The sequence below is a fragment of the Chaetodon auriga genome, chromosome 18, assembly GCF_051107435.1.
Source record: "Chaetodon auriga isolate fChaAug3 chromosome 18, fChaAug3.hap1, whole genome shotgun sequence".
NCBI lineage: Eukaryota > Metazoa > Chordata > Actinopteri > Chaetodontiformes > Chaetodontidae > Chaetodon > Chaetodon auriga.
The window spans coordinates 11,865,855-11,876,313 of NC_135091.1; the positions used below are offsets into that span (position 1 = coordinate 11,865,855).

General features: G+C 44.1%; 1 protein-coding gene across 2 annotated transcripts; it reads right to left on the bottom strand.

Moving 5' to 3' along the window:
• Positions 1-1,318: 1,318 nt before the first annotated feature.
• On the bottom strand, positions 1,319-9,543 carry gpatch2 (G patch domain containing 2). 2 transcript variants are annotated; one of them, XM_076756671.1, is made up of 10 exons: positions 9,377-9,543; positions 8,270-8,513; positions 7,306-7,853; positions 6,914-6,978; positions 6,527-6,724; positions 5,974-6,094; positions 5,318-5,357; positions 5,078-5,142; positions 4,795-4,883; positions 1,319-2,920 (listed from the first exon to the last, which is right to left on the bottom strand). In XM_076756671.1, exons 1-10 carry the CDS (start codon positions 9,424-9,426, stop codon positions 2,751-2,753), a joined length of 1,590 nt encoding a protein of 529 aa, XP_076612786.1. In that variant the 5' UTR covers positions 9,427-9,543; the 3' UTR covers positions 1,319-2,750. The 2 variants fall into 2 exon arrangements, with proteins under 2 accessions (XP_076612786.1, XP_076612785.1); XM_076756670.1 differs by having other exon boundaries at positions 7,303-7,853.
• Between the last annotated feature and the right edge of the window lie 916 nt (positions 9,544-10,459).

Below are 10,459 nucleotides of genomic sequence, written 5' to 3' on the forward strand. Positions count from 1 at the left end.
AGTTTGAAATATTTAGAGGGCACGTTCTTATGGGAAGTTACGGGTTGAAGCTCTCTTCCAAAGGGAGCTGCGAGCGGGTTTGTGCATGTGCCGTCTGAGAAGCACCAAGACCGGAAAGTTCTGGTTCTGGTTTTTGTTGAGTCAGCGGGCGTCATGGTTGGGATGAGGGGCTCGAGTGTTGATGCGCAGCCACCAATCGGCTCCATTCAGACCGGACTTCCATAAATTTTTCAACAGGTTTGACTTACAGTCAGACTTCAGTTCGATAAGTGGGCAGAGTGGGAACAACTCAGTTCAAACAATTAGATATGTGCCTGTTAGCAGCTGGTGAGTTCTTTTCCAATATTTAGCAGACATGGACCAAATTTTTTAGCCATGTAATTGGCTGATTTTAGCTTATTTTATCTCAGGACGCACAACATTGGATTTTGCCAGAATATGTCGATATTTTCCAATTGCTGATGCCGATGTATGCACATATATTTTTCCACCTAATTGCAGAGAACATCAAGTCAAGTGGAATTAACATATTCTGCTGACTGCAAGTGGTGCACTGGCGGCTGCAGTCACAAAATGCAAGGCTTTTCAGAATTTACACATTCACTGGGCAGAAGAGGAAAACTACAGCTGACAGGCTTTTCCACTGGTGCCTGCTCCTTTTTGTTCTTTGTATTCGTCATAATGATTGGGATGATGAAATATAGCTACATTTAAGGTCTGTAATGTGTCTCCATTTCATAGCTTGTCCAATTTTAATTGTAAAATGTCATGCTGAGCACATTTCTTCCTGAAATTTAAAAAAAAAAAACAGTTTTAAAGGAGTAGCACCTTTGTTCTTTAAGTTAGAGGAGCCGAGTGATCGCAGCCCGTATGTTCAATATGAAGCTGGAGGCAGCAGCCAGTTAGCTTAGCGTAGCATAAAAACAGGAAACGGGGGGGAAAATGACCTCTGAAGGTCAAAAACTAACACATTATGATTGTTAAATCTGTATGAAAGCAGCAGTGTAAAAATGGCAAGTTGTGGCATTACAGGGGCTGTTTGCCTGGCTATTTCCTGTCGTCTCTGTCAGGCTGCCAGGCGAGCGGCGGAGCCTCCAGAAAGTAACTGTGCCTGGCAAAGAAGTGTTTCCATCACATATCTGCCCGTAAAAAACCCCAAATTTTCCTTCTGACACTTTATGTGTAATTATTGATTTTTTTTCTCTTACAGTTGTGATATTAACATCCAGCATTGATGAGGCTCCAGTCACAATGAACGCGCTTTGATTTGATGGCTTGGGGGTGGGACTGATCTCATAGGACAACAACTACCACAGAGTTTAGGCATTCTCTGAGTTTAATATTTGTTTTTGTCACTGACGGCTCATCTCACACTTCCCTGAACAGGCCTTATGGGGTAAAAGACCATCCATCTGGTGCTCAGTGGTTACAACAACACAGTAAACAAATATGGTTACAGTACATCTTCCTGCACATTTTTTTTTAATTAATAATGTCTTTAATTAACAAGTCCTTAATCCCTTCACCTGCTCTTAAAATGATTTCACATCTGTATTCAGGACAATACATGGCTGCAGGTAAGATATAACAACAGCCTAAATAAACACATGAAACTATCACAACTTAGTAAATGACAATGGGTCTAAAACTAATTTTTTTAAAAAAGTAATTAAACTTCCATTATTGTTGGATTTTTTTTTTCATTGTGGTTGTGTAGTTAAAGGCCCTGCAGTCACACAGGTGTTCTCACTTCTGTCTGATTGGACCTCAGGTCTACACTCACCCTCAGTCCTGAGAAAAAGTCCAATCAGGCGAATTTAATGAAAGCACCTGAGAACAAATGATACTTAGGACCTTTTTATTATAACAGCAATATTCCTTAATTTCTCTTCAAATTCTGAAACCGCTGAAATGAGCTGAATCTATTCATTTTGAGAATTTCCTGTGTGGAAACACTGAAATGCTTGTGTTAAAATAGTGGTGCCAAATGAATAGATAAAAACGTTCTGATGCTGAATTCCGATGATGAATTCTTCCATTAAATGAACAATAAAACTGATGGATCTTCCAACACGCATCCGTACAGTGTACCCTAACTTCATGACACTAAAAAGGAACCAAAATCTTGAGGTATGGGACACTAATATACTCTTTGATTCCAAAATTCTTGTGCAATATCAGACAAAACCATTAATCATTAATTCACTAACCAATGGTAACCCTGGCGGGCGGGCGGGCGGGGGGGGGGGACGACACCACCATGATCATCTGCACACTTGGTATATGGTCAAAATTCCCCAATATTCGTGCCTGTTGTGATGGTATCTGAGGTAACAGGGCTGACGCAGAATGCCAGCTTAACACACTAACAATGAGGCTTCAGTGTCATTTATTCTCTCCAACATGGAGTTTCTTCAGAGGACATGTTTGCTAGAAGTCTTTTTCTCCACTTCACGTTCAGCCATTCATGTTCACCGGTCATTCTCTCCATTTGTGGGAACAGTCTGTGTGGATATCCCAGGCTTCTCCAAGTTTCCCCAATATGGGAAAGTTTCTCTTTCATCACAGACTCTGTTGCTAGGACAAACCTCATTCCTTCCTGTCTTATGACTCACATTCCCGGATTATTCTGGACCGTTTTTTTTAATTGTTCATCACACTGAGCAGCATGTTATCTCCTTCACTCCTTGTAGCTCTTCGGCCGTCTTGTCCCAGGTCTGCTCCAGGTTCAGGATCCACAAACCGGGTGTTCAGTTGAAACCTAGACCTGTGCCTTTGGGTCTCTGTGTGGCCCGGATGGGCTCGGTGATGCCCCTGCCCTCCGGGCCCAGACCCATCCCCGGGCTCCAGCCCATGCTCTGCAGCATGCGGCTTCCCATGTTGGAGTCAGGGATGGGAGGCGCGTTCTCCCCAACCAAACCTGAAAAGAGAGGTCATGATTTAGAAAAGAGGGAGAGCTCAAAGGACAAATGTGGCAAGAGGAGCAAAATTCCCACAACTGGCTATTAAAATGAATAATTATTTATAGTTAACTTTGGTTTGCCTCCAGCTGAGAACTTGAAAAAAATAATGTGAAGGCCCCATTACTGAAGAAATTTAATCACCTTCACAAACAGTGCCACAAAGGATGCTCATGACAGGCTAAAGGCTAACTAGCAGCGATTGTCAACTATGAAGAGGTCTGAAAAGCTGCTTGTTATGTGAGCTTTGCAAGCAACAAGACAATTCCTCCAATTCCAACAATCAAACATCTGTCAAAAACCCTCTAACAACAGCATCTGCCAGTCATACACAAACACACAGGAACACAGGAGACACAGACAGTACACAGAGACTACTTTGCATACAACCTAATAAGACCCACCTATCAGGCAGTGAGTGCTGAAACAACTCATTCACCTAATCAATTAATCATAAAATTAATTGCCGACCGTTCTCATCATCAAAAATAATTCCAAGCAATTTCAAACTAAAATTAACGAACATTTCTTGGTTCCACATGCTCAAATGTGAGGATTTGCTTGTTTTGTAAATGGGATATTTTTGGGTTTAGGGCAGTCTGTCAGACAAAACAAGCAATCTGAAGACGCCATCTTCGGCTCTATGAACACGTGATGGGCATGTCTTAATGTTAACATATTAACTGGCGGTGAAAATAATGAGTTCGTTGCAGGTTAAAATGCTTATTCTCGTCTCTTCTTCGGTGGTACTGCCTCTATATACATATCTGTAAAACTTGTTGCACTTAAGGCTCTCCTCCAGTGACATCACAACTCCATTAAAATTGTTGGGCTACATCTAAGTAATGTAATCATGTAATCGACTTAGCCACATTTCCAGCCATGTCGCGCGCCCACGCCTGTCTCAAGCAGACAGTGGTCATTTTGTCCTCGCCCTTCCTGGAAGTTCACCGTCCAAACACACGCGGCGTCCTGTTCCCCTTTTTAATCCTGTCTTTATTTGTATGAAGCACAGGGCAAATCCGCCCCGCTCATTTACACACATGACTGTTGAGTCCCAGGTGGGTTCAAGCCAAATTGTCAGGATGTGACTTTGGCAGGCCCTCGCCGCCACCCTGCCATCTGTGAGCACCGCATCTGTGTCTGGAGCAGGTATCAAATGCGCCTGATATTTGCAACGCATCGCTGATTGTGTCGCTTTGGGTAGTAAGACATTCTGCTGTCTATAATCTATAATCATTTATTGGCGTTAAGGTGTACATGATGATCAAAAATAGGGCATGGCTTCAGACGTAGATGTATTATAATGAGAGTTTGACCTAACAGCATTAGGCTTTGCTACCTCCCCCTTCCTCCTCCAAAAGCATTAACTTGCCCAGAGGTAAAGAGCAGGGTTTTGGGGAGGGGTGGGGGGGGGTACACAAGTGTTACTGGCTAAGAGCTAATCCACTATCTCTGCTCTGACAGCATGACTAGCCAGCTGACTCTTGTCCAACAAAGCTTAGGAGGAAAGGGGGTTAAGAGCTAAAGCAGGGCTTAATAGTGAGAGAGGAGGAGAGCGGGGGAGCAATATGAAGGATGAGGGACTCCCTTTCCTCAATTAATTCTTTTTAAAATGTGTAGCGAAACCCTCACTTTTCATCCTTTTGCTGTTTACACCAGCGTATGTGCCAGACAGACGGCAATGAGGAAAGCAGGCTGGTGAACATACTGAGCGCAACCAAGAGGGGCAGGAAAACAAGTGAGAAAGCGAGAGCCAAAAATAAAGTAAAAGGGCCAGTTGGTAAAAAGTGCCAGATGGTGTGTGAGGTGTAGCTAGGTGTGCATCCAATACCTGAGGGGGCGGTGGAACCGAGGGGGGCTGCTTTTCGCCTCCGCTTGACATCCCCCGTACACAGAGAGCCGAGGTGCCCGCTGGTCTGCCTGCAGAACCAGCCAAGCAAGACCAAAATATGGCAGCATTAATGTGACTTCAAATAACACTAGAGAAAGTGTTCTTATTCATTTGAAAATACCATTAAACACAGCGAGGCAGCAGGGACAAGAAGTACAACAGGAAATGAATCCAAGCTCTGGTCATAAATCACCGGCGTTTTATGTTCAACTGTTGTTCTCACCTGCTGGCTGTTTTTACTGAACAGCTTCTGCGATGCCCTCTGTCTGCCCGCGGGTCCCAGTGCAACTGAAGTAGCAGCGAGGGAAAGAAGAGGAAAAACCAAAGTTCATGTTCAAGCAGTTAGAGAGCAAGCCGGGCAGTAACACCGACAGCACCGGGTCCTTGTGACAGATCAAAATCTGCACTGTGCATTTCAACCCATTTGAAAGGGAGTAAAACTGACTAAAGAAACGTGGCTCACCTGTCCGTGTTCTCTCCTCGCTCCCGAGCTAAACCAAGGCCTGTTGGAGATATAATAGTGTCATTCAGGGCCTGAAAATTCCCACCAAGGCAGCGTTCCACAGGCAGAAAGCAGACTGCTATTCATCACATCCTTCCAAAAGTGAATTGTTGGCCAAGAAACTCTGATAGAAACCCAAGAACCTTTTCAGACTTTAACTTGGGAACATTACTTGCATTTGGACTGCAGGAACTCACAGTTGCAGTTGAACACCTTCAATTGATTAGTCTGCTAAGACTGTGACAAATGTGCACCATTCATACAAAAATGATTAAATCCATATTACTACAAAGCTCCCGACAGGACTCCCTGTCTTATGTCTATGCTGTGCGTTCCAGTTTGCTTTGATTGTATATTGTGTCAATACAAGTTTAAGGCAATTTTGTTGTGTGTTTTGTTTTATCAATCCCTGCTGTCTGCAAACCAAATTCACCTACTAGACAATTAAATCTTTATTTAATGGTCTTTCAGTCTTTATCTCTTTGCTTGTATAGCACCTTTCATACAATAAACTGCAATCATAAGAGCACATTATTAGGAAAATATATGAACGATAAGAATCCAGATTAACAAAACAGTCAGAATTATACCAATTTTTTTTAAAGATGGGGACTCACTCATGGGAGTCCTGGCTTTGTCTGCCCAGTCTGTCGTTGAAGCCTTGGCTGGAGCTGCCCTGCAGCCCCGCCTCAGACGCCTGCTGGTTTCCATGGAGACGACTCAGCCTGGCCTGGAACCCTGACAAACGCAGCACGGCTTCATCAGCAACACAACTCAGGACATAATTAGTGAAACGGTGAGATTAGTTTGATCGTTTTAACATTTAAATGCAAGAAACGGGACGATGTGTTCCACCAATGTCGATGGGACACAACACAGAAAGAGGTCCTTTAAGATGTCAGTGAGTGAGAGAAAGGAAGCTTTATTTAATGAGAGGCACAGGATTGCTCAAAATCCTGCTTAATTTCAATGTACTGGTACAGAGAGACCACTGAAAATGGACTGTTTGTGTGAAGTGTATGCCTCCTACTGGTGATGAGTGACACTGCAACAACATTGTAAAATATGTCCACTGGCCTTCAAACCCTCCAACACCGTAAAATCTAACTGTATATACTGCAGTTTTATCGTGTATTTAAATTTCAATTTTTCTGCATGTTTCCAGCCTACCTCTCTGAGCTCCAGGGCTCATGAGGGGGAAGGATCCGGTGAGGATGCTGTTGAAGACAGGGTCAGCTAGGTCCAGCTCCTCTGAGCCTGTCTCCCTCTCCCACCAGGGAACCACTCCTGCTATCCCACAGGCACCTCCGGGCCCTGAACCGGAGCCCGGCTCACCCTCATAGAACCAGTCGCTCTGCTCGTCATCACCTGGAAGAGAGGACGGAGGCAGAGAATGTGAGCCAGGATCAAGACCACAGCTGTTTACAACTAACTGATAAAACAGAAAACAGGTGTTTAGTGTCATCTAAAAGTTAGCCATCTGCAGAGGGCATTAAACAAAAAACAGTGTTCTGCTCCTATTCTCCCATTCTGATCAATGATTTTAAACATGTGTACCTTGCCTCCCCTCATCATTGGTGTAGAGGCCTCCGTCACTGCTGTTACTGACACTGCTGGTCTCACTGAAAAAGAAGTACAAGACGGAAATTTTAAAAATAAATCAAAACACTTTTCTCAACAAGAAAATGGTCAATAAGAAGCAAGTTAGTGTCTTCTAGGAGACACACTAGCTTGCTGACACACACGGGGGGTATTACTTAATTTTTTTAATATTAGTGCAAATAAGTGTTGATGTTTGATGCCCAACCCTACAGAGTTCTTCCTTACCCGACGGCCTACAGTGTCGCACACACACTCATGAATACAAAACACGGAAGAGGAGATGGAGGAGTTGCAACTTCTGGAAGCACAGGATATGAAAAAGAAACAAAAGTCAAAACACTAACCACCTGTCACTCATGTCCTCATCCGATCCCTTCTGCTCCTCCAACTCCATCTTGTCCTTGGACCCTTCCATTGGAGACGAGATGGGGTCCTCACTCTCCACCACCACCCCTTCATCTGCAGCCTCCATTCCTAGCCTGTGGCTGGCCAGTTTCCTCTTTTTCACCCTGTTCTTCCCTCCCCCTGGCCCTACCAGTCCTACTAAACCGAGTTCCATGGCACCCCTGCCCTCACTTGTACCCAGTCTCTGCGGCCTGCCACCAACACGTGCTTTGGGGACAGGTGGGGGTCCTAGCATGGTGGCAGAGGGAGGTTCTGGTTCTGCAGGTGGGTCTACAGCCATACGCTTGACCTTACGTCTCCTTCTAAGGCTGCGGGTTCCCTCTGCTGACCCAAGGACGCCCAAATCGTCTGGCCAAAGCGGCCGCTTGTTTCGGCCCGTGTCAGCTGTCAGGAGGGTACGCCGTTTGGGGCCAAGTTGTTCATCTGAGTCGCTGTTGTCACGGGCATGGCTGTTGGCAGCAGAGACACCCCCTGTACCAGCACGGTAGTCCTGCAAGAAAGGTCACTGTGGCAAATACCAGACTGGAATTCTGATGATAAATTTAGACACTTGAGGATGATCAGGCCAAAGAGATATCGATTTATTTAACACTAAAAATGTAATATTGGGGAGACTTTAAATGGATTATGTGTTGGGCCAAAACACAAATATGTGATAAATATAAGGAAACTGCCACTTAAACTGCATATGATCTGTATTAAGTGGGCAGTTTCAACTTCATATGGAAACTAATAGATTGCAGTTACCAAAGGGTACAACCAGATTAAGTTTTTACTGTTCTTCCATCAGTGTGGAATATATATTAAAGTGTAGGGAGCAAGTTGTGCAAGCATCAACACAATAGCCTGGTTCCAGATCTCTGAACTAACCAGATCTCTTCAGGAGGTGTTCATTGTCCAACTCACCTTGTGTTCTTCCACACTGGACTCTGAACCCTCGCTGAGGTGCCCTGTCTCCCACGGCGGGTGCGGGTTGTCGGAGCGTCGTTTCCTACCCCTCCGCTTCCGAGCCTGCCTCTTCAGCAAACAGCCCACGGCCAGTGCGTGGTCTCCTCCATCACCAAAACCACCACGCGCAGCTTGCTCAGAACTCTCCTCCAGTGCTGACACCAGGTCATGGACCAGCTCGTCCATCGTCCGGCGAAAGTGCCTGAGGTGGAGGAAAACAAGGGGGATACTATTTCACACATTTTGCTACATGCCTGGACACAAATCATTAAAGAATGCAACTTGTGTTTTATTGGAGCTGTCAGCAGTGTGTGCTGGACAGACATGGGTGCTACTGGGACGTTTACAGGCATAGCAGGCTGTAGAGAAAGTCTGTGTGGGTGTGTGTAGGCATGATTTGTACATTGCCATCGGTGAAGATGGCGACAGACGTGCTTGGGACCGTTGTTGTCATAACAGATCTAAATCCTAGCCCCGGAGAATCATCTCGCCATCTTGACTATAGCTGTTCAGGTGGCTAACCGTCATCGACGTTAACGTTAAGCATCAGCAGCTACGAAACTCACATTTAGCCTATTATTCACATTTTACACATCAAGTGATCACTTTTCTTGGAGCAAAGCTGGATGCAGTTCCGATGGCTTCGGTGAAACTTAATACTTACACTTATAAATCCTCAGAGGTCTGATTTAAGAGCCTGCGATGTCGTTTGCAAACTCCTCTGAAATTAGCATTACTCTGCTTTAGTTAGCGAGTGTGTTTTGGTTGTTATTAGCTTCACGAGCTAACGCTTTCTTACTAGCTAGCTAGCTAAATCAACTACAACAATCGCCCAAGTATCACTAAACTGAAGTAACTACCGCTAAGAACCATGACTCGCAGTTTCAAAATGTAATTATAACGACTGTCGCCGGAAAATACACATTAAGAATCGATTTACTAGCAGATTAGCTTTGCAGCTAGCCAGTGAGCACAGTTAGCTTTAGCTCTCTAGCTGGCTGACTCACGAAAGTGGAGTGGACGTGAACAATATGTTACGTCTCAGCGATTTCAAAGACCACCTACCAGCCGGTTCCCGCTTTGCCGATGGTTTTTAGATTAGCTGCACGGAACATTAAAGCCGCCAAATGCCAGATACTTTTAACCAGAAACAAAGGACAAACATTTACACACCGCAGACAACATCCTGACACAAAAGCTAACGATCAGCTAGCTGGATCAATATGCGACAAGAGGAGGACACCGTGAAAGCAGCAAGAGGTTTTATGCTGCTTTCAAGTGCTGCAGAAAATAAGAAAATCAGGTGACACGACAGTTCAGTTTTAGTATAGTCAAATAGTTAACAACAACACTAATAATAATGATAATTAATTAATGAATAATGTTTTTTCACTTTTTTCTGTCTAACGTTGTGGTTATCATTATTTGGTACATATCATACAAGAGTTTTAATTCTTCTAACACAATGCAATATGTAAATTAATGTCATGCATTCATCCCTGTAAAAAAAAAAAAGAGTCGAGTATATGCATGTTTGTTTCTAGACACATTTTGGTTTCATTTACTACCAAAAACAAATGAAGTGCAACAATTGTATACAACCTAATTATGTTTTGTAAATCGGAGCTTAAATATAGCAAGCGAACGCAACTATGCCTAAATCTAAATCTACGTGTATTTACACGTTTTGACCCCTAGGGGGCAGTGTAGACTTTCATTGAAACGGTTTAACATGAATGGTGGGTCATGCTATGGTTACAAGCAGCTGACCTATCAAATATATGGTTACCAGTTCAAAACATTAGTGACGCCAGTGTCATATTAATTACAGTCCTCACTGGAAGAGTCACTGGGACTTGGAGTTCACCCCATGCAACAGGTGTTTGGCCCTCGTCTGAATATCAGTGACGGCACTACCATGGTCAACATGTGGGTCAACAGCAACAACAGGTGTCACAGTCTCTGTGTTATCTAATGAGAAATTTACACACTCAAAAAAAAAAAAAAAAAAAAAAAAAACTGTCAAGCATGCATTAGGAGGGGGAGCTCTGTGCCGAGGTGACTTGTCGTCTGACTGTTGTGCAATTGTGTGTGAGGAAGTCCACTCAGGCCAACATTCTGATAGACAATCCTAGCAGGTGTCCCCTT